This window comes from Mobula birostris, chromosome 1 (genome assembly GCF_030028105.1).
Source record: "Mobula birostris isolate sMobBir1 chromosome 1, sMobBir1.hap1, whole genome shotgun sequence".
NCBI classification, from domain to species: Eukaryota; Metazoa; Chordata; class Chondrichthyes; order Myliobatiformes; family Myliobatidae; genus Mobula; species Mobula birostris.
In genome coordinates this window covers 59,791,537-59,814,675 of record NC_092370.1, presented here as the reverse complement: position 1 = coordinate 59,814,675, position 23,139 = coordinate 59,791,537, and the positions used below count along the sequence as shown (strand labels likewise).

Sequence of the window (23,139 nt, the reverse complement as noted above, 5' to 3'; positions counted from 1 at the left end):
AAGCAGATCTTCTGGCATTGTTGTGACAATGTTCAGGTAGAACATTACCTGTGAAACAGAGTAGTTATTTACTGTTCCTTACACCAGATATCCTTTAGCTGATCTAAGAAAGGTGTCATGTATCTCCCAAATTAGGAGCAATTTTGCTTTGTTGGTCTTTATCCTATCACAGCTGGATTGAGACTATCTGAACTGTTTTTATACTAGATATTTTAAAAAAGATTGCCCTTAATTTGTTAACCACTGCTCAGTCGCACCGAAAGTCATTCCCTATTGGTGGCTGCAAACTGAAAGAATTTAATTTCTGAGACAGAGTTGGAGTGCATTAGAGCTGAAGTTCTAGATTTGCATCATAAAAATATGGCCTTTGATTGGTTGGTAAAATTTTGGTATACACTTTTCAAATTATGAATAAGTTGGCCTCCATTATGGAACCATCCTTGTCAATTTTATCTTACTTCTAAGTATCCATTAAACTATATAGTGCCCATTAAACAGAACTGTAGAAGACACAAAGAGGAAAATTGCATCTGCTCTTTTGTGATTATCCATTCTGTTTTCTACTGTTTACTATATCTTGTAGATGACCAGTCTGGTATGAAAGATCAAAGTACCACTTCAGAGCTGTCCAAGTTCAAAACCGATATTCAGTCCCTTCAGAACCAGCTTAATGATATTGCTGGAAGTGCCTCCAAAAACAAAGCTGCACTAGACAAGCTACAAGAGACTGAGCTATCAATGACAACCAGCCATAACTCCCTCAAAATCTTGTTGGATGGCAACACAAAATCTATCAGAGCCATTAACCAAACATTATTGACCTATAGTGGATACATCAACAACCTGGAGCAAAACACCGGTAAGCTGCAAAAGGACATTCAAGAACAGACCAAATCCCAGAGCAGTACGGTTATGAATCTGAGTCAAATAAATCAGACACAGATTCGGCAAAGGGATTTATTCAGTTCACTGCAGAAATCCGTTGATGATGCCAGTCAGGCAATTCAAAAGATAAGAAATGACTGGCAGGCTCTCCAACAGGCATTGTTTCAAGCACAAAAGGACACTGACTGGTTAAAAGAGAAATTACAATATCTGCAACTCCAAACAGTGAACAACTCTGTCATGGTGACAGGTAATAGTGACACTTTGGAGGATATGAGTAATCAGCTGAATTCTCTCATTAGCCAGATGGCAAACATTAGCTTTATGGCTAACATTCATGAAGAGAGTCTCAAGGATCTACAGAAATATCAAAAAGACCATGAAAATAAAACTGCTACTAGTTTTGAACAACTGGAAATACGCATGGATATAAATGAAAGGGATATTAGAACTATCATGGGCAATAGCAGTTGGACTATGCAACATCTCCGGTCACTAACAAACAACTTGAATGATATTAAAACTACTTGTACCAATACCTTAAGTCAGCATGCTGATGAGCTAGCCACCTTGACTGCCAACATGAACAGTATCCGCATGGATAGCTCTTTAATCAAAGCACAGCAGAGTGTAATGGAAGCAAAACTGGACATTGAGGTTGGCAACTTGTCTATGATAATGGAAGAAATGAAGCTTGTGGACAAAAAACACACTCAACTGATTCAAAACTTCACAATTCTTCAAGGTAAGCATTTTTCACAATCAGGGTGAGAGGGATTTATTTTTACCACTTGTCAATTAAATTCAGATGAGGATGAACAAACTTTTTTCAGACCACCAGCAGGGCACAGGTATCAATTTTAACCGGCGTTTCGCTGACAAGCTCTACCATCTTCATCAGGGATGATGCCCAGGCATGTCTAGTTGAGTGGTATGTTTACCCCTGTCATCCATCCCTCCTGCTTAGTTAGTCCTCAATCAATTAGGTTTCCGCTGTCCTACCTTGTTTTCAATCAAATTCCAGTTCTTACTTAGAGTGAGACCTTCATCTTTGTTGAAATTCTTTTCCTCTAGTTCTATTTCACTAGCCTCCTTTACCAGATGACCCCCAAAATCCATTGGTGTGGCTCAGCAGAAACCTGATTGGTTGAGGACTAATCAATCAGGAGGGAGAGACGATAAAATATTTTATTATTCACAAAATATCTGAAAATCAAAATATTAATATGTAATCAATACCTTGGCTTATGTACATCAAAAACATAGCCAGGTGGCTACACATCAAGGAAATGGAAGTCATGCAAAAAACAAAGGATAGATCTATATGGAAAACCATGGTCACCAAAGTTCGCATCGGATATGGTACCCAGACAGACAATCAATGTGAAGAAATAGATCTATAATTTTCAAGAAAGAAGAATAGGCTTGTAGAAGTATGAATAAATTACGAAAAATAAGCAGAGAATTTTAATGGGATTAAGATAATCATCTGTAAATTGTGAAGACACAGAGCTAGAAGCTATAAAATATTCTTAACAGTTACAATAGATTAGGGCTCAGAACTTTATACATTTAAGTTTTGGGTAAGTAATGGGGAAATTATTCTGCAATGACGTGGTCAGTCCAAGACCCTGCCATGAATCATTTCAAAGATGATGACGACCTGGCCAAAAAGGAAATTGCAAGTTCAGGTTGTTTCTTGAGGAGCAGTGAATATCAAGAATATAGGTTCAGCAGATGAGTTACATTATGGTGAGGGTACTGAGGTCAATCATTGACATCAGACTTGGAGCTAGGTTTGGGGATTGTAGAGGGAGAGTACATAACAGAGGATAATGAATCTTCGCCCCTATAGGTGAAGGCCAGATCATTAGATGACTTCAGGTAAAGATTGGAAGAGGTAAACTTTAAAAAAAAAAATTATTATGGATAGTAACTTCAATGGAGGATATATTTTTTGTCAAATTAATAAACCCTGTGAAATATTTGTGATCAAGTTTTTTGAGCACATTTGGTGTCCTCCTTCTAGGTTGATGAACTGTGTGGCACCAGATGTATAAGGGCTCCTCTGTCTTTATTGTTAACTTGAAGAGGAGCACTTCCATTATGGTGACTGAGGAATTATGAAACTAAGTTGAATATTTTTATTTCTGACCACAGGACATGTACTAAAATGCATGTTTTTTAATGAAAATATAGGTCCTCCTGGTCCAAGAGGTCCTAAAGGTGATAAAGGAATACAAGGACCACCTGGCAATAAGGGAGCAAAAGGACAAAAAGGTGACCTGGGAGAAGAAGGAATTCCTGGACCGATAGGTCCAAAGGGTTCTCGAGGTCCTGCAGGAAGTAAAGGAGAAAAGGGCAGTCAGGGATCTAGAGGGCCACCTGGCATGAAAGGTCAAAAGGGTTCAAATGGAAGACCTGGAACACCTGGAGCAAAAGGAAGCAATGGACTGCCAGGTCCCAGTGGCAAAATAGGTCTTCCAGGAGCACCTGGGGAACAAGGCCAACCAGGAGCTGCAGGAAGCAGAGGGCCACCAGGACTACCAGGACCAGTAGGACCACAAGGACCACCAGGCCCAAAAGGACCACAGGGCTTAGCAATACCAATGACTTCTAATGGTCAACTAAGCCATTCTTCTGGTCTTGCAGGACAAAGAAATCATCCTTCAACGGTTACTCCGAAGCCAAATGGTAAAAATCTTTAATTACAGTATGCACTAGATTAAGTGTCAGAGAGAAATACAGCACAAAAACAGGTCCTTTGACCCATCTAGTCCATAATGAAAACATTTAAACTGCCTACTCACATCAACCTGCACTGGGCCCACAGCCTCCAGACCCCTACCATCAATGTACCTATCCAAACTTCTCTGAAATGTTGAAATCAAGCTCATGTGCACAACTTGTGCTGGCAGCTCATTCTACACTCTCACAACCCTCTGAGTGAAGAAGTTTCCCCTCATGTTCTCCTTGAACTTTCATCTTTCACCCTTAACTCATGACCTCTGGTTGTAGACCCACCCAACATCAATGGAAATAGCCTACTTGCATTTACCCTATCTATACCCTACCCCTCATAATTTTGTATACCTCTATCAAATCTCCTCTCAATCTTTTACGTTCTAAGGAATATGGTCCTAACCTATTCAATCTTTCTTTATAACTCAGGTCCTCCAGACCTGGTAACAACCTTGTAAATTTTCTCTGTACTCTTTCAACCTTCACAAGATCACAAGACAAAGGAGCAGAAGCAGGCCATTCGGCCCATTGCGTCTGCTCCACCACTCCACCATGAGCTAAACTATTCTCCTATCTAGTTCCAATTTCCGGCTTTTTCTCCATATCCCTTGATACCCTGACTATCTATTGATAGATACCTATCAATCTCCTCCTTAAACACTCTCAATGATTGGGCCTCCACAGATGCATGTGGCAACGAATTCCTTAAATCCACGACCCTCTGGCTAAAAAAATTTCTCCTCATCTCTGTTTTAAATGGGTACCCTCTAATTCTAAGACTGTGGCCTCTTGTCCTGGACTCACCTACCAAGGGAAATAGCCTTTCCACATCTACTCTGTCCAACCCTTTCAACATTCGAAATGTTTCTATGAGATCCCCTCTCATTCTTCTATACTCTAATGAATACAGTCCAAGAGCAGACAAACACTCCTCATATGTTAGGCCCTGCATTCCAGGAATCATCCTCATAAATCTTCTCTGAACTCTCTCCAACATCAGTACATGCCTTCTAAGATAGGGGGCCAAAAACTGCACACAGTATTCCAAATGAGGTCTCACCAGTGCCCCAGAGATCCTCATCAACACCTCCTTACTCTTATACACTGTTCCTCTTGAAATGAATGCCAACAACGTATTCGCTTTCCTTACTGCCGATCCAACCTGGTGGTTAACCTTTAGGATATCCTGCACAAGGACCCCCAAGTCCCTTTGCACTTCTGATTTTTGAATTTTCTCCCCATCTAAATGATAATCTGCCCGATTATTTCTTCTTCCAAAATGTACAGCTTACATTTCTCAACTTGGTATCTCATCTGCCATTTCTTTGCCCACTCTCCTAAACTGACCAAGTCTCTCTGCAACCTTTCCGTTTCTTCAACAGTTCCTGCTCCTCCACCTATCTTGGTGTCATCGACAAACTTAGCCACAAAACCATTTAATCCATAATCTAAATCATCGATATACATTGTAAAAAGAAGCGGCCCCAACACCAACCCTTGCGGAACACCACTAGTAACTGGCAACCAATCAGAATAGGATCCCTTTATTCCCATCCTTTGCTTTCTGCCTATCAGCTAATGCTCCACCCATTCCAATATTGTTCCTGTAATTCCATGGGCTCTCATCTTATTAAGCAGCCTCTTATGCGGCACCTTATTGAAGGCCTTTTGAAAATCCAAATACACATCCACAGCCTCTCCCTTATCAATCTTATTTGAGATTACCTAAAAAAGTTCCAATAGGTTGGTGAGGCAGGATATTCCCTTCATGAAACCATGCTGGCTTGTTTACATCTTTCCTGTAGGTATGTGACCAAAGCTGCACACAAGACTCCAAATTAGGTCACACCATCGTCTTGTACAACTTCAACTTAACATCCTACCTCCTGTACTCAAAACATTGATTTATGAAGGCCAAGTGCCAAAAGCTTTCTTTAAGACCCTACCTACCTGTGACATCACTTCCAATGAATTATGTACCTGTATTCCCAGGTCCCTTTTTTCTACCACAGTCCTCAGTGCCCTACCATTCACTGTGTAAGACCTACCTTGGTTCATCCCACTGAAGAGCAAAACCTAGTACTTGTCTGCATTGATTTCCATCTGCCATTTTTTAGCCCACTTTTCCAGCTGATGCAGATCCTTCTGCAAGCCATGATAGCCTTCCTCACTGACCACTACACCCCCAATCTTGGTGTAATCCACAAAGTTGCTGATCCAGTTGACCACATTATCATTCAGTTCATTGATCTAGATGACAAACAACAAAGAACTCAGCACTGATCCCTGTGGCACACCACTAGTCACAGTCCTCCAGTCAGAGAGGCAAATATCTACTACTACTCTCTGGCTTCTCCCACAAAGCTAATGTCTAATCCAATTTAGTACCTCATTTTCCTGGTGAACTTCCATGCAGGGCCTTGTCAACTGCCTTGTTGAAGTCCATGTAGACAGCATCCACTGCCTTGCCTTCATCCACTTTCTTGGTAACTCCCTCGAAAACTCTGTAAGATTAGTTAGACATGACCTACCATACACGAAGCCAGGCTGACTATCCTCAATCAGTCCATGTCTATCCAAGTATATATTGGGTTCCTTAAAATACCTTCCAGTCACTTTACCACAATTGATGTCAGGCTCACCACCCTATAATTTCCTTGTTTCTAATTAGAGCCTTTTTTAAACAGTGGAATGATATTAGCTATCCTCCAATCTTCTGGCATCTCTCCTACCACTAAGGATGATCTACCCGGAGAATTAAAGAATTTCAGAGTTGTATACTTTGATAATAAAATAAACATTTGAACCTTTGAACCTTTGAACCTTTAAACATCTCCACTAGGGCCCTGGCAATTTCTGCATTTGTTTCCCATAGGGTCCGAGAGAACACCTTGTAAGGCCTTGGGGATTTATCCACCCTGATTTGTCTCAGGATAGCAAACACCTCCTCCTCTGTAATCTGTACAGGGTCCTACTAGTCTGTCTCCCTAATTGTTTGGTATGGGAGCCATTATAAGAAACAATTTGAGTTATTTATAAAATCAGAAGCTGTGATTCTACTATGGCTTTTAATAACATTGTGTGATAGCATTTTTATAGGTAAGGCAAAGGTAGAAAAATGCATGATAAGCAAAGTGGTGTTAGCAAATGGATTGTGGATCTGAAGTTAGAAAGATCAGCTATGATCTTATTAAATGGAGTTACAAACTTGAGTGTCAGAGTAATCTTGCTTCTAATTTGTGTTTCAAAACATGTATTCCATTACACCAAAAAATATATTGTTTACTTATAAGACTAATATATTTGCTATGTACATAAAGGCTATCCTTTGCATAAATATAGACCATAAGACCATAAGACAAAGGAGCAGAAGTCAGCCATTCGGCCCATCGAGTCTGCTTTGCCATTTTATCATGAGCTGATCCATTCTCCCATTTAGTTCCACTCCCCGGCCTTCTCACCATAACCTTTGATGCCCTGGCTACTCAGATACCTATCAATCTCTGCCTTAAATACACCCAATGACTTGGCCTCCACTGCCGCACGTGGCGACAAATTCCATAGATTCACCACCCTCTGGTTAAAAAAATTTCTTCGCATTTCTGTTCTGAATGGGCGCCCTTCAATCCTTAAATCATGCACTCTCGTACCAGATTCCCCCATCATGGGAAACAACTTTGCCACATCCACTCTGTCCATGCCTTTCAACATTCAAAATGTTTCTATGAGATCTCCCCTCATTCTTCTAAACTCCAAGGAATACAGTCCAAGAGTGGACAAATGTTCCTCATATGTTAACCCTCTCATTCCCGGATTCATTCTAGTGAATCTTCTCTGTACCCTCTCCAACATTAGCACATCCTTTTTTAAATAAGGAGACCAAAACTGCCCACAGTACTCCAAGTGAGGTCTCACCAGTGCCTTATAGAGCCTCAACATCACATCCCTGCTCCTATACTCTATTCCTCTAGAAATGAATGCCAACATTGCATTCGCCTTCTTCACCACCGACCCAACCTGGAGGTTAACTTTAAGGGTATCCTGCACGAGGACTCCCAAGCCCCGTTGCATCTCAGAACTTTGAATTCTCTCCCCATTTATGTAAAAGTCTGCCCGTTTATTTCTTCTGCCAAAGTGCATAACCATACACTTTCCAACATTGTATTTCATTTGCCACTTCTTTGCCCATTCTTCCAACCTATCCAAGTCTCTCTGCAGACTCTCTGTTTCCTCAGCACTACCGGCCCCTCCACCTGTCTTTGTGTAAGGGGGTTTCGTCTTTTACTGCGTAGACTAATTAAAATGGCTTCTTTGTTATGTTATACTCGGGAATGCTTCTTTGTTATGTTAAATGCTGAGGAAGTCTCTAGCTAGACATTCGCTTGGGTTAATAGAGATAGCAATGTGCTATTAACCAATTGGGATAGTTGTTATGATTTTGGTGTATCTGGAAGATTTGTATGCGCGGGGTTTTGGGGCAGGAGGCGGGAGAGTGAAACAGAGGGTGAACCAGGTGCTGTGATGTCCACTAACCGGGTCGAAACCCGAGGAGGGCGTTCGGCAAGGAGATGGAGACGGACTCGTGTGGAGCGTCTGGTCGACCACCGTTGTTGGTCCCAGGCGGCCAGTCGAGGTGGTCCGAGAGGTCGCAGGGTGAAGAAGAAGGTTCTTGAGCTCCAACTGTTTTGTGCACGAAGAGATTGAACTTTGATAAGTGTGGCGCCTTTTATTTTACTTTTATATTTTATTCTCTATTAATTATATAGTTCCAGTAATATCTATAAACTGTAAATCATTTAATCGTATCTGGTGTATTGTCTGTTATTTGGGTGGGGTGGGGTACATCACACAGCATCTACACAAACTAATTAACCAGTTTGGCGGGGCCGAGGGTTGTTTCCCTAGACAACAGCGAGCTGAGCGACCCTGAGGGTGGCCAGGGGGGCTACATTTGTATCATCAGCAAACTTAGCCACGAAGCCATCTATTCCATAATCCAAATCGTTGATGTACAACGTAAAAAGAAGTGGCCCCAACACTGACCCCTGTGGAAAACCACTGGTAACCGGCAGCCAACCAGAATAGGATCCCTTTATTCCCACTCTCTGTCTCCTGCCAATCAGCCAACGCTCTATCCATGTATGTAACTTTCCCGTAATTCCATGGGCTCTTATCTTGTTAAGTGGCCTCATGTGTGGCACCTTGTCAAAGACCTTCTGAAAATCCAAATATACAGCATCCACTGCATCTCCCTTGTCTAGCCTACTTGTAATTTCCCCAAAAAATTGTAATAGGTTTGTCAGGCAGGATTTTCCTTTAAGGAATCCATGCTGAGTTCTGCCCATCTTGTCATATGCCTCCAGGTACTCCGTAACCTCATCCTTGACAATCGACTCCAACAACTTCCCAACCACCGATGTCAAGCTAACAGGTCTATAATTTCCTTTTTGCTTCCTTGCCCCCTTCTTAAATAGTGAAGTGACATTTGCAATCTTCCAGTCCTCCGGAACCATGCCAGAATCTATCAACTTTTGAAAGATCATTGTTAATGCCTCCGCAATCTCCACAGCTACTTCCTTCAGAACACGAGGGTGCAGTCCATCTGGTCCAGGAGATTTATCTACCCTTAGACTATTCAGCTTCCTGAGTACTTTCTCTGGTGTAATTGTGACTGCACACACTTCTCTTCCCTGCCACCCTTGAGTGTCCGGTATACTGCTGATGTCTTCAGTGAAGACTGATGCAAAATACTCATTCAGTTCCTCCACCATCTCCTTATCTCCCATTTCAATTTCACCAGCGTCATTTTCTATCAGTCCTATATCTACTCTCACCTGTCTTTTACTCTTTATATACTTGAAAAAGCTTTTAGTATCCTCTTTGATATTATTTGCTAGCTTCCTTTCATAGTTAATCTTTTCCCTCTTAATGACCTTCTTAGTTTCCTTCTGTAAGCTTTTAAAAACTTCCCAATCCTCTGTCTTCCCACTAACTTTTGCTTCCTTGTATGCCCTCTCCTTTGCTTTAACTTTGGCTTTGACTTCTCTTGTCAGCCACAGTTGCATCCTTTTTCCCTTCGAAAATTTCTTCTTTTTTGGAATATACCTGTCCTACACCTTCCTCACTTCTCGCATAAACACCAGCCACTGCCTCTCTGCCGTCCTTCCCGCCAGTGTCCCTTTCCAATCAACTTTGGCCAGTTCCTCCCTCATGCCACTATAATTTCCTTTACTCCACTGAAATACCGACACATCATTTCTATACTGACATATAGAATTATATTCTTTTTGTTATCTTTATTCAAAAGTAATATCCTCCAATTTTAATACTCCCATCTATTTGAATCAGAGCATCTTTCTTCAGGTAATTGGAGGAGTGCTAGCATTTGTTCTCTAAAGAATTGGGTGTAGAAATGTAATAGCAGACCATCAATGACCTCAGTCCTGTTCCAGCATCACAGTGGCGTAGTGGTTAGTGCGACGTTATTACAGCTCAGGGCATCGGAATTCAGAGTTCAGTCCTGACGTCCTCTGTAAGGAGTGTCTGTACACCCTCCCTGTGGAATGCATGGATGTCTTTTTTCCCCCAGGTCCTCCAGTTCCCTCCCACAGTTCAAAGATGTATCAGGTCAGTTAATTGCTCATTATAAATTGCTCCATGATGAGGTTTGGGTTGAATTGGGCTGTCGGGGGTTGTTGGGCAGTGTGGTTTGAAGGACCAAAAGGGCCAATTCCACTCTGTATCACTAAATCAAATTGATTAGATCACAACTAATGTGTAACTGAGCTCTATCTGCTGACTGGTTCCATTACTCTTAACAATCCCTAAATGAAGCTGTATTCCCCTACTTATTTTCCATCTCAGTTGGTTGCCTTTCATGCAGTTATACTATAGTCATGGCACATTCCATTGACTTCAATATTAGAGAAGAAAAATAGCATGTACAGTTACTATTAATCTATTTACATGATTAACTACTGATGTCATGCAGATGATTGACAATAGACAGTAGACACTAGCCAATAGGTGCAGGATTAGGCCATTTGGCCCTTCGAGCCAGCACCGCCATTCACTGTGATCATGGCTGATCATCCACAATCAGTATCCAGTTCCTGCCTTATCCCCATAACCTTTGATTCTGCTATCCTTAAGAGCTCTATCCATCTCTTTCTTGAAAACATCCAGAGACTTGGCCTCCACTGCCTTCTGGGGCAGAGCATTCCACATATCCACCACTCTCTGGGTGAAAAAGTTTTTCCTCAACTCCGTTCTAAATGGCCTACCCCTTATTCTTAAACTGTGGCCTCTGGTTCTGGACTCACCCATCAGCAGGAACATGCTTCCCGCCTCCAGAGTGTCCAATCCCTTAATAATCTTATATGTTTCAATCAGATCCCCTCTCATCCTTCTAAATTCCAGTGTATGCAAACCCAGTCGCTCCAATCTTTCAACATATGACAGTCCCGCCATCCTGGGAATTAACCTTGTGAACCTACGCTGCACTCCCTCAATAGCAAGAATGCCCTTCCTCAAATTTGGAGACCAAAACTGCACAAGGTACTCCAGGTGTGGTCTCAACAGGGCTCTATACTGCTGCAGAAGGACCTCTTTACTCCTATACTCAATTCCCCTTGTTGTGAAGGCCAGCATGCCATTAGCTTTCTTCGCTGCCTGCAGTACCTGCAAGCTTGCTTTCAGTGACTGATGTACAAGAACACCTAGATCTCATTGTACTTCCCCTTCTCCTAACCTGACTCCATTTAGATAATAATTTGCCTTCCTGTTCTTACCACCAAAGTGGATAACGTCACATTTATCCACATTGAACTGCATCTGCCATGCATCTGCCCACTCACCCAGCCTGTCCAAGTCACGCTGCATTCTCATAACATCCTCCTCACATTTCACACTGCCACCCAGCTTTGTGTCATCAGCAAATTTGCTAATGTTACTTTTAATCCCCTCATCTAAATCATTAATAAATATTGTAAACAGCTGCGATCCCAGCACCGAGCCTTGCGGTACCCCACTGGTCACCGCCTGCCATTCTGAAAGGGACCCGTTAATCGCTACTCTTTGTTTTCTGTCAGCCAGCCAATTTTCTATCCATGTCAGTACTCTGTCCCCATTACCATGTACTCTAATTTTGCCCACTAATCTCCTATGTGGGACTTATCAAAGGCTTTCTGAAAGTCCAGGTACACTACATCTACTGGCTCTCCCTTGTCCATTTTCATAGTTACATCCTCAAAAAATTCCAGAAGATTAGTCAAGCACGATTTCCCCTTCGTAAATCCATGCTGACTCAGACCAATCCTGTTACTACTATCCAGATGTGTCGTAATTTCATCTTTTATAATTGACTCCAGCAAAAATGCAGTTCAGTCCCATTGGCCATAAATATTGTGCCAACCCTTTAACCTACTCAAATCAATCTGACCTGTCCTCCCACATAACCCTTCATTTATCTGTCATCCTTTTGCCTATCTAAGAGTTCCTTAAATGTCGTTAATGTATCTGCCATCGCTGACAGCATGTTCCATGTATCCACAACTCTCAATGTAATTAAAATTATGTCTGACGTTCCCCCCCGCCCCACCTCCACAATATCTTAATCCAGTCACCTTAATATTATGCCCCTCGAATGCCCATTTCCACTCTGGAGAAAAAGTCTCTGGCTGTCCACTCAGTCTAAGCCTTTTATCATCTCGTCCACCTCTATCAAGTCACCTCACATATTCCATCTGAATAGCTTTCAACCTTACAGCCTGAACATTGATTTTTCTAACTTCTGATAATTCCTATTCTAGTACCCCTCTTACCTCTTCTCTTTTCCTCATCTGCTGTCACCTCCCTCTGGTGACCCTCCTGATTCTCTTTCTCCCATGGTCCACTCTCCTCTCCTATCAGATTGCGTCTTCATTAGCCCTTACCTTTTCCATCTATCACCTCCCAACTTCTCTGTCCCTTACCAACCCACTTTCCCCTTCACCTGGTCTCACCTATCACCTGCCAGCTTGTACTTCTTCCCAATCCTCACTTTCTTATTCTGGCTTCTGTCCCATACCATTTCAGTCCTGATGAAGAGTCTCAACGTGAAATGTCAACTGTTTATTCCCCTCCATCGATGCTGTTTGACCTGCTGAGTTCCTCCAACATTTTGTGTTCGTTGCTCTGGATTTTCCAACATCTGCAGAATCTCTTGTGTTTATCCCATCTCATCCTCCTTTGCTCTCCTCTGCACCAGAACACTCCCTGCCTGGCATCCATTGGATGTCAAACTTAATTATTGAAATGAAAGCCAAGCGATCATTTCACTAAATCTTTAATAAAGGAAGGATCGTCTTAGAGACTTGTCTTGAAGGCAGTCTTACAACACAGTCTTTACCCTTTCTCACTTTGAAAATGCCAGCCTTGGTTATGTTCCTTGTGGGGATCAGCAAGAAATGCTGGGCCAGTTAACCATGAGGAGAGGGTGAGCTGATTAGCTTGGCGCCATCTTGTGGCATGATCAGCCAGGTTCAGATCAGTAGGAACAGAGTTCCATTGGCTCTGCTGGGTTGATCACTTGACACCTTGGATCCTATTATGTTCTGTATATAAACATCGAATCTTCTTGTTTCATTAAATGTATAACTGAGCACGACCTTCCTGTTGGTCAAGAACTTGATATTATCTAGTCCTGTGTCCAGACCTTCAGCTATTACCTCTGCCATTTCAAATGTTAGAACAGCAGCACCAAGTTCAAGCTTAACTCGAGTTTGGAAGCAAGTTTTGCCTTACCAGGATGAATCCAATTTCACTATATCCAGCAGGTATACAACAGCAACAATAGCTTTAGCTGATGCATCACAGAAGAGGCAGGCCTCTTCCTTTTGAGTTGTAGATAGGGGAATTGCTGTGTAGGTTCTTGGAGTCTTCAAACATTTAAGATCCCGGAGGGACAAACACCTCTGCTACCACTGCTCATGTTTCCCGTTCTCTGAGTAGGACATCCCATCCACAAGTATCTAAGGTCAACTCTCTGAACATGAAGCATTCCTGGATATTAACTGGAGCGCCAAATCCAAAATAGTCAAATAGGATGTTGATATTCAAAAGCATGTCATGATATGTTGTGTCTTTTGGTATCAGCAACCTGGTGTTGACAATAAGGTCCCATCCAAGGCCTAAACTGCTGTGAATAGGAGGGAAGTCCTATCCAAGATCAAGATTCTGTAGACCTTTGGTGAGATTTCAGATGGAAAATGTTGCATGACCTCAGCACTGTTGGATATGATGTTATGCAGCCTGAGATGAGATTGAGCCAACAAGACTTGCTCTGCTTTCAGCACGCTGATTGCTTCTTCTGCACTAGGAAATGACTTAATGCCATCGTCCACTTAGAAATTCCTTTCTGTGTATCTCTGTGATTCAATCCCAACGTCCTTCTTTCCCTCGATAGCTGTCTCTTAATGTCATAGATTGCCGCAGCTGACGAGGGACAGTTACCAATACATGAACTCTCATGTGGTATGCCAGAATCTCGTTATCCAGTTGGTGGTCATGAAACCACAAGAACCTGAGGTAGTCTCAATGATCCCCTCTCACTACGAAGCTGTGTACTGATGTCTGCCATCACTACATTGGACTCAGTTCTGAAATGCATGGGGACCTTGGGCAGACTGTTGGTGAGGTCTAGATCCTGCAAGAGCACATTGCTCAGTAATATGCACTTGTTATTTTGCTCAGCTCTGGGTTTACTTTCAGGTAAATGGAACTAGACATATTTTTGAGCAGTATTTGCCTTGGAAGCATTTTCCACATACCTCTGTGCAAGAGGAAGTAGCTAAGGGGTGAGGTGTCTTGTGGACAGGCGTTGTCCAGCATTCATTATATAGTTTTCTACTTCAGTTTAGTTGACCACGATAGGGGTTTTGGTTTTCCAATCTTTGCTGGAGATCTCTCTTTGAATGACGTTTTACCAGAAGTTGAGAGCGTGAAACTAGGATCATTTCACATTTCTGCATGGCAGCAGATGAATTCTACAAAGAATGAAACTGGCGGATAGTGGGCAAAAGGTTTTGTTTAATATTTGAAACCTTCAGTTTTCTAATGTTCTTGCCTGTTGTTCAGAAGTTTCTACACTAGGGTTTATTCCTCTTGCTGCATCCCAAAAACAAACTCAGTCCTAGTAGGTAACCCTTGTTTTCTGTGGCTTGCAGTTCCAACAACAGGTCTGCAAGCTCCAGTTCTTTGTGTGAGTGCTCTGGAAAATTATTAAGTCTGCTGAAGAGAGATTCTTCGACTTCCTCTGAACAGCCATAGACTTTGTTCAGCCTCTGCCACTGCATTGTAAACCCACAGCTGGAATATTAATGTGCACTGCCCTAACCCTTCCTGCACGTTGCAGTGATCAGCATCAAGCCACTTACAGAAAAGGGCTAGCTCTTCACTAAGTCTGAGACTTATTACTTCCACAGCATTGCTGAAAGCTTGACTTCCAGGACAGACTGGCTGTCAAACACACTTAGCCCTGTTGTGACTCAGTCTCAACAAGCCAGATAGCAAGCCAAACCGAATGCACCTGTGGCTCCTGAATGAGGGCATTGTGGAGACTGGTTTGCCAAATGTATGTCCTGGGATGGATGGAAGTTCAGTCTGTCTGTGTTTGTGCAGATGGGAGTGGCATCAGCAGCAACTCTTGACTGAAGTCCTTACTGTGATGAAACTACAGAAGGAGGAGTGTGTGGGTCATTGCTGCTGTAGACTTTGATTTTCAATACCTGGACAATGTGAAAGGCATATTGGTTGTGTGTTGTGGGCAGCTTTTCCTTGTAGAACTAAAGCATTGTCTTTTTCATAGCCAAAATGCATTGGACATTTTCTTTAGTAAGATGCATTGGATGTAAGCTGATCTCATTCTTCCACTTTGGCTCATGCGCCAGCTTGTGCTGTAGCTATGCTAGTTGTGGATTCATTCAAGATGCGCCACCTTCTGTCCTCACTTCCAGGTCTTGGCAATCAACATTGATCAAACAGAAAGCTGACATTATTGTATAAGGCATGTCTCCAGTCCATGGGCAATGCCGTTGAAGATGAGTTATCTTTTCACTCACCTGAACTCTCAATGCGTATATACAGAGCTATGCAGAGAGTTAAACACCTTCTCAAAAATCAGCCGAGACAGGAACTTTCTTCACAGTTTTAAATAAGATCTTACTTGTGAAACTGCAGAAAGTTAAGTAAGATACATATTAAATAGAATATGGAATAGTTGTACGCCTGAATATACTAATACTGTCAACTATTCTTGCAATCGGTGTTAACCAAAGTAATACACGCACACAGCACTCCATAACTATGCCGTGTGAGTAAATTTGTGGTGCAAAAATACTTAATTACAACAAATGCTGAACATAATATTTTCTTCAAAATACATCTACTAAATGTTTACCAGTATTAGCAAATATTTAATACTCATGGATATTACTGCTTAAAGGGATGATGGAGATAGGTGGAAAGACAAAACCCAAATTAATCTATGCAGGAAATGATATAAAAACAGATTATGTACTGGAAATGATGATTATACAAAACGATTTGCATACAAAATGAAACGCACCTACAGAGGCCAGAACAACAGTATATGACATTAAATTACTATAAGTTACAATAGATATAAAATAAATACGTACTGCAAAAGAGGAATAATGAAGTCGTATTCTTGGGTTTATGGACCATACAAATGACAGAGGAGAAAAAGGTGTTCCTAAAACTTTGAGTGTGCATCCTGTATCTCCTCCCTGATGGTAGTAATGAAAAAAAGAATGTCCTGGATGGTGAGGACACTTAATGACGGATGCCATCTTCTTGAGGCACTGCACTTTGAAGATGTCCTTCATGGTGGGGAGGCTTGTACCCAAGATGGAGTTGGCCAAGTCTACTAACCTCTGTAGCCTCATCCAACCTTGTGCATTGGAGCCTCTATACCAAGCAGTGATGCAACCAGTCAGAGTGCTCTCCACCATATATCCGTGGAAATTTGCTAGAGTCTTTGGTGACATACCAAATCTCCTCAAACTCCTAATGAAGTATGCCGCTGGTGTGCCTTCTTCATGATTGTTTCAATATGTTGGGTGCAGGATAGATCGTCAACAATTTTCAAAGTTTGCATGTTGCAACGTGAATAGTACACATAAAAATAATTTATAAGCAAAGTAAAAAGAAAGTTCCTGTCTAAAACAGTACAGAAAGGACATGATTTTCTTACATGACCTTTTATTCCAGTAGCAGAGTATATATTGGGAGAGTAACTGAGTGAAAAACTGTGAAGTTGGAGAGTAACATTTTTCCAGTGAGACCTACTGAGATGATGGGATGGATGAATGCCTCTTGAGTTGGATATTGTGAGGGTCTAACAGTGGCATGAATTTATGTAGTCTCAATACTTTTATTAATTGGGCAATCTGTCCCTTACCTGGCTCAAATAAGATATTTTACTCAGGGTTGCTGATTTTGAAAGGTTGAACAAGTTACATCAATGCAATAGGAATGTATCTCTGGGCTTTCTGTGGCCCATCTACTCAGAAGTAGGAGTACCCTTATGGTAAATATTTTTGGGCAGAAGAGAGAGAACAATGCCTTGAAGTTCAAACTTAGTGGATAACACTAAATGTATTTCTATAGACTGCATGGGAAGTTTGCTTCTGTATCTGGAAAGTACAATAGAAAATATTCTCATTAAACTATATTCATTTTTATGAACACTGAATAAAGTAAAAATTCCTTCAAGTATTTGTTACGCTTTCTTGCACAGCTTTACTAAGTTCATTCTCTGTGGTTTTTTACAGGTTGTCCATTTAATTGGAGGAGGTTTAAGGATAAATGTTATTATATCTCCAATAATCCAGTTCAATTTAAAGATGCAAATAATCTATGTAGAACTATGTCATCCAACCTGATTATAATTAATAACCAAGAAGAACAGGTACTGAAATGATCATAACATTAAATACTTCATTGTCACTTTCTTCAGATTTGCTAAAGATGACTTATTTCCTTCAGCACAGAAAATTAAGATATATTTGGTTAATTACATTATTTTGAATCTTTGCACATTGGGTTCAAATGAAATTAACACACAAATTTTAAAAGTTGTTCATATTTAACATATACAATAAAAGTAATACACAGAATTAGAAATATTTATTGCCCTGGCTACTAAGAGCAACCCTAAGATTTCATCTCTGCAAATGAGCAACATTACCAAGAAAGAACAGTTTAGATGCTACAGTATGTATTCCTTTCTTCTGGGTCTTGATTTATTACTCTCAATTTCATTCCTATTCAAGTCTTAATAAGAAAAACATGGAAGTGATATTTTAATTGCATGTAAAATTAAAGCACATTAATCTTAGAGTTACCATGGGATCACAGTAGCAAAGCCTTCTGATTCTGAACAGACCAAGTAATCTGTAAATGTAGGTAAATGTGCTTCACACTTCGCTGATCAAGGCAGAAAATCTGACATTGTCCTTGATCAAAATGGTAGGTTTAACCATGCCCATTCTCCTCAGTCCACAACCATATCAATTTCATTTAAAAAGACTATTCAAAAGAAATCATTTCACAGAATAATGTTGAAGCTGGGGAACATAGCCCATTGCCAGACTGAGAAGTAATTGTGCTTTTTATGTTCTATAATTATGTCGTCAAACTGAAGTTAGGAGATAATAGTTGAATTCTATGTGCTCCTAAATAACAAGGGTCTAAATATATATTTCTATGCATTGTTACCAGAATTAATGAAAGGTTCAAAAGTCTACTTTTGGGATTTGAAAAATGAAAACATCAATTAATCATGATAAAGATGACCATGAAAACCACTGGGTTATTATTAAAACTCATATTGTTCATTCATGACCTTCAGGAAGAAATTCATATGATCCTTACTGAGTCTGGGTTATGTGTGACTCCAGACCCATTTCATGTGGTTGACACTGAAATGTCCTCCAAGTGACCCAGCATGGTTTGTAATAAAACATAATTTAAAAAAAAAACTTGATAAATATTCCGGCATCAATCTATGTATTGAATATGGCCATGATGAAGTCACTCATAGCCAAGTCAGTATTGACTTTGTCAGAATTTGCAAAGTCCTCCTTGCAAATATTTTGTGACTGGTATCTAAAGTGTGAGAAATGTCCCAGGGACTGGTCAAGCAACGCCCTTACATAGTTTTACTCACAGAACCACAACTTAGGGATGGACCAGACTCTATTACATTCCTGAGCTACTTCTTGTTACATGAGTAGGACATACCTGCCAGAAATGGAGGCTTTGTGATATACAAGGCTCTTGGAGTTCTCAATATTAACCATTGAGGCTTACCACTTCCTGTCTTCTCACAGTTGATGAATCAGTGGTTCTCCACATTGAACAATACCCAGAAGAAGCACTGAAAGCCGCAATGGTACAATATGTATACTGGTGCGGGAAATTCAATGTCTATTGCCAAAGGTTGCTTGGTAGGACCATCATAGAGTAAGTTGGCAGAGTCCTGTAGGATGTAACTACAGACTGAGTGTACGGCAGACAGTGCGTAAACCAACATGACAGATAATCTACTTGACCTTGTCCTCACCAATCTACATGCATTGGTAGAAGTGACCATGTTTTCTGTCACTGCAAACATATATTCATGAGACATGGACATGTTTACCATTTTGTTTTCCAATTTTGACACTATTTTTTCCTTTGTCCCTCTGTGTAATAGATCCATTCATACTGAGCATGATGGTAATATCTGACTGGTGGCAGTAATAGTGTACTTAATCCAACAGTATTTAAAAAAAAAAACTCTAATTTTTGTAGTTTTTCAATATCACTGGCTTTTCATATCAGTCTGCCAATATTTGTAAGTGCAACTGAAGACACTGAATATCTCTTGTTACATTCTACTTTAACAATGAATATTGAGGACATGAAGCATAACTTGAGGGCAATGAAGTAATTCTGATCATCCTGAAAAGATTACACAATATTTAGGAAAATATTGAGAATGCTGGGCAATTTTTATGATGCATTGCAATGTACATATTTACTTACAGGCAGCCATTGTATTATTGGTGAGTTGTGTTCCTGGAAAATGGTCTGTATTGCAACTTTCCATAATGTAAAGCTGTGTCATCTACGCATGCATCAGGAACAGGAGTTTAAAAGAGATTATGTTATTTTTTCACATAAATTGATGAGAATGAAATTTATTGCATCTATTAAACTTTCGTGTATTAATTTGTGAATTCTATGAGGGGGAATTTCTGTTGTCCCCAATGGCTGTAATGCAGGAGTTGATGCATCAATATCACTAACAATTGTTGTATTCATATTACAGCAATGGGTGAGAAAACAAATTAATAGCGCATTTTACTACTGGATTGGTCTGACAGATATGAAGGAGCATAATGTGTGGAGATGGGTCGATGGAACTGCTGCACAGTACACGTATGTATATGGCGTCTATAAAATCGAAAACTACTAAGTGCCAAGTACAAATTATATATTCATGTAAATTTAATTGTAGGTTTTGTTCCACCTAAAATTAAATTTTGACTTAAGATAGTCATGCCATATACCACCATTTTGCTTAATTAAAAAAATAAATGGGTCAACATTTTAACCAGTGAGTTCTGAAGCAAACTGGTAAATTTGCAAGGCTGAATCTGGGCACCATGGTAGCATAATGGTTAGCGTGATGCTGTTACAACTTGGGCCGTTCCAGAGTTTGGAGTTCAATTCCGACACTGTTCTGTAAGGAGTCTCTGTATGTCCTCCCTGTGGAATTCGTGTGTTTTCCCTGGGTGCCCCGGTTTCCTCCTACAGTCCAAAGACATACCTGGTGGGTCAATTGGTCATTGTAAATTGTCCTGTGATTAGGTTGGAGTTAATCAGGGTTGCGGGGTTGTGGGGGTAGCATGGCTTGATGGGCCAGAAGGGCCGACTCCACATTGTATCACTAAACAAGTAAGTAAACATGCAGCTGACTGACATATGCTGTAAGTTCCCTGTAGGTGTTAGCTGCTTTGCGGTCCCCTAGCATTGTCAATCTTATTAAACGACTCCATGAGACAGGAAAGTTGATCTCTGATGTGCCCCGAGTTGCTGGCTAATGTTACTGATACTATGAGCCACAGAATTATAGTGATATACAACCTTCACCCTACTGAGTCCGTGCTGACCATTTACATGTAAATCTACATTAACCCTCAGGGACTTGATTCTGAATGGTACATTGAACACTACTTAGTTTTGATTAGTCAGGGCCAGGGATTCCTACAATTTATTGGGGATATTACATTCTTTCAAGGAGACTTTGAAAATGTCTTTGAATCATTTCTTCTCTCCAGCTGATAATTTCTTGACTTTCTGGGGCTTGGGAGTCTGCTGTTGAGTATACAGTTCAAGTGGCCAGCTGAGTGTAAATGAGGCTGTAGTACTGGGTGTTTATACATGGAGAGATTTTGGTTTAGAAGTCAAGTCAAGTCAAGTCAAGTCACTTTATATTGTCATTTCGACCATAACTGCTGGTACAGTACACAGTAAAAATGAGATGTTTTTCAGGACCATGGTGCTACATGAAGCAATACAAAAACTACACTGAACAACGTAAAAACAACACAAAAACAACACGAGACTACAGACCTACCCAGGACTGCATAAAGTGCACAAAACAGTGCAGGCATTACAATAAATAATAAACAAGACAATAGGCACAGTAGAGGGCAGTAGGTTGGTGTCAATCCAGGCTCTGAGTATTGAGGAGTCTGATGGCTTGGGAGAAGAAACTGTTACATAGTCTGGTCGTGAGAGCCCAAATGCTTTGGTACCTTTTGCCAGATAGCAAGAGGGAGAAGAGTTTCTATGAGGGGTGTGTGGGGTCCTTCATAATGCTTTTTGCCTTACGAATGCAGCATGTGGCATAAATGCCTGTAATGGCGGGAAGAGAGACCCCGATGATCTTCTCAGCTGACCTCACTATCCGCTGCAAGGTCTTGCGAGCCGAGATGGTGCAATTTCTGAACCAGACAGTGATGCAGCTGCTCACGATGCTCTCAATACAACCTCTGTAGAATGTGGTGAGGATTGGGAGTGGGAGATGGACTTTTCTCAGCCTTCGCAGAAAGTAGAGACGCTGCTGGGCTTTCTTTCCTATGGAGCTGGTGTTGAGGGACCAGGTGAGATTCTCCGCCAGGTGAACACCAAGAAATTTGGTGCACTTAACGATCTCCATCGAGGAGTCGTCGATGTTCAGCGGAGAGTGGTCGCTCCATGTCCTCCTGAAGTCAACAACTAGCTCTTTTATTTTGTTGACATTCAGAGACAGGTTGTTGGCTCTGCACCAGTCCGGTAGCTGCTGCACCTCCTCACTGTATGCTGACTCATCGTTCTTGCTGATGAGACCCACCATGGTCGTGTCATCGGCGAACTTGATGATGTGGTTCAAGCTGTGTGTTGCAGCACAGTCGTGGGTCAGCAGAGTGAACAGCAGTGGACTGAGCACATAGCCCTGGGGGGCCCCCGTGCTCAGTGTGGTGGTGTTGGAGATGCTGCTTCCAATCCAGACTGACTGGGGTCTCCCAGTCAGGAAGTCTAGGATCCAGTTGCAGACGGAAGGCGTTCAGGCCCAGTAGGCTTAGCTTTCCAATCAGTTTCTGAGGAATGATTGTGTTGAATGCTGAACTGAAGTCTATGAACAGCATTCGAACGTATGTGACGTTTTTGTCCAGGTGGAGGGTGATGGCAATGCATCATCTGTTGGACGGTTAGGATGGTACACGAACTGCAGGGGGTCCAGTGAGGGGGGCAGCAGGGTCTTGATGTGCCTCATGACGAGCCTCTTGGAACACTTCATGATGATGGATCTGAGTCCCGGTAGTCGTTGAGGCAGGACACTGAAGACTTCTTTGGCACGGGGACAATGGTGACGGCCTTGAAGCATGTAGGAATGACAGCGCTGCTCAGGGAGAAACATAGAAACACAGAAAACATACAGCACAATACAGGCTTTTCGGCCCACAAAGCTGTGCTGAACATGTCCCTACCTTAGAACTACCTAGCCTTTATCCATAGCCCTCTATTCTTCTAAGCTCCATGTAGCCATCCAGGAGTCTCGTAAAAGACCCTATCGTTTCTGTCTCCACCACCACCGCCAGCAGCCCATTCTATGCGCTCACCACTCTCTGCGTAAAAAACTTACCCCTGACATCTCCTCTGTACCTACTTCCAAGCACCTCAAAACTATGCTCTCTCGTGCTAACCAGTTCAGCCCTGGGAAAAAGCCTCTGACTTTCCACACAATGAATGCCTCTCATCATCTTATACACCTCTATCAAGTCACCTCTCATCCTTCGTCACTCCGAGGAGAAAAGGATGAGTTCACTCAACCTAATTTCATAAGGCATGCTCCCCAATCCAGGCAACATCCTTGTAAATTTCCTCTGTACCCTTTCTATGGTTTCCAGGTCCTTCCTA

At 41.5% G+C, this 23,139-nt stretch overlaps 1 protein-coding gene across 2 annotated transcripts in view; it reads left to right on the top strand.

The window, feature by feature from the left end:
* colec12 (collectin sub-family member 12) overlaps positions 1–23,139 on the top strand; it is a 142,438-nt gene that overhangs the window by 109,540 nt on the left and 9,759 nt on the right. For both annotated transcript variants that reach the window (XM_072255819.1, XM_072255828.1), the window contains exons 5-8: positions 584–1,630; positions 3,085–3,579; positions 17,460–17,596; positions 20,003–20,112. In XM_072255819.1, coding sequence (XP_072111920.1) covers positions 584–1,630; positions 3,085–3,579; positions 17,460–17,596; positions 20,003–20,112 — 1,789 coding nt within the window. The remainder of the gene's footprint in view (positions 1–583; positions 1,631–3,084; positions 3,580–17,459; positions 17,597–20,002; positions 20,113–23,139) is intronic.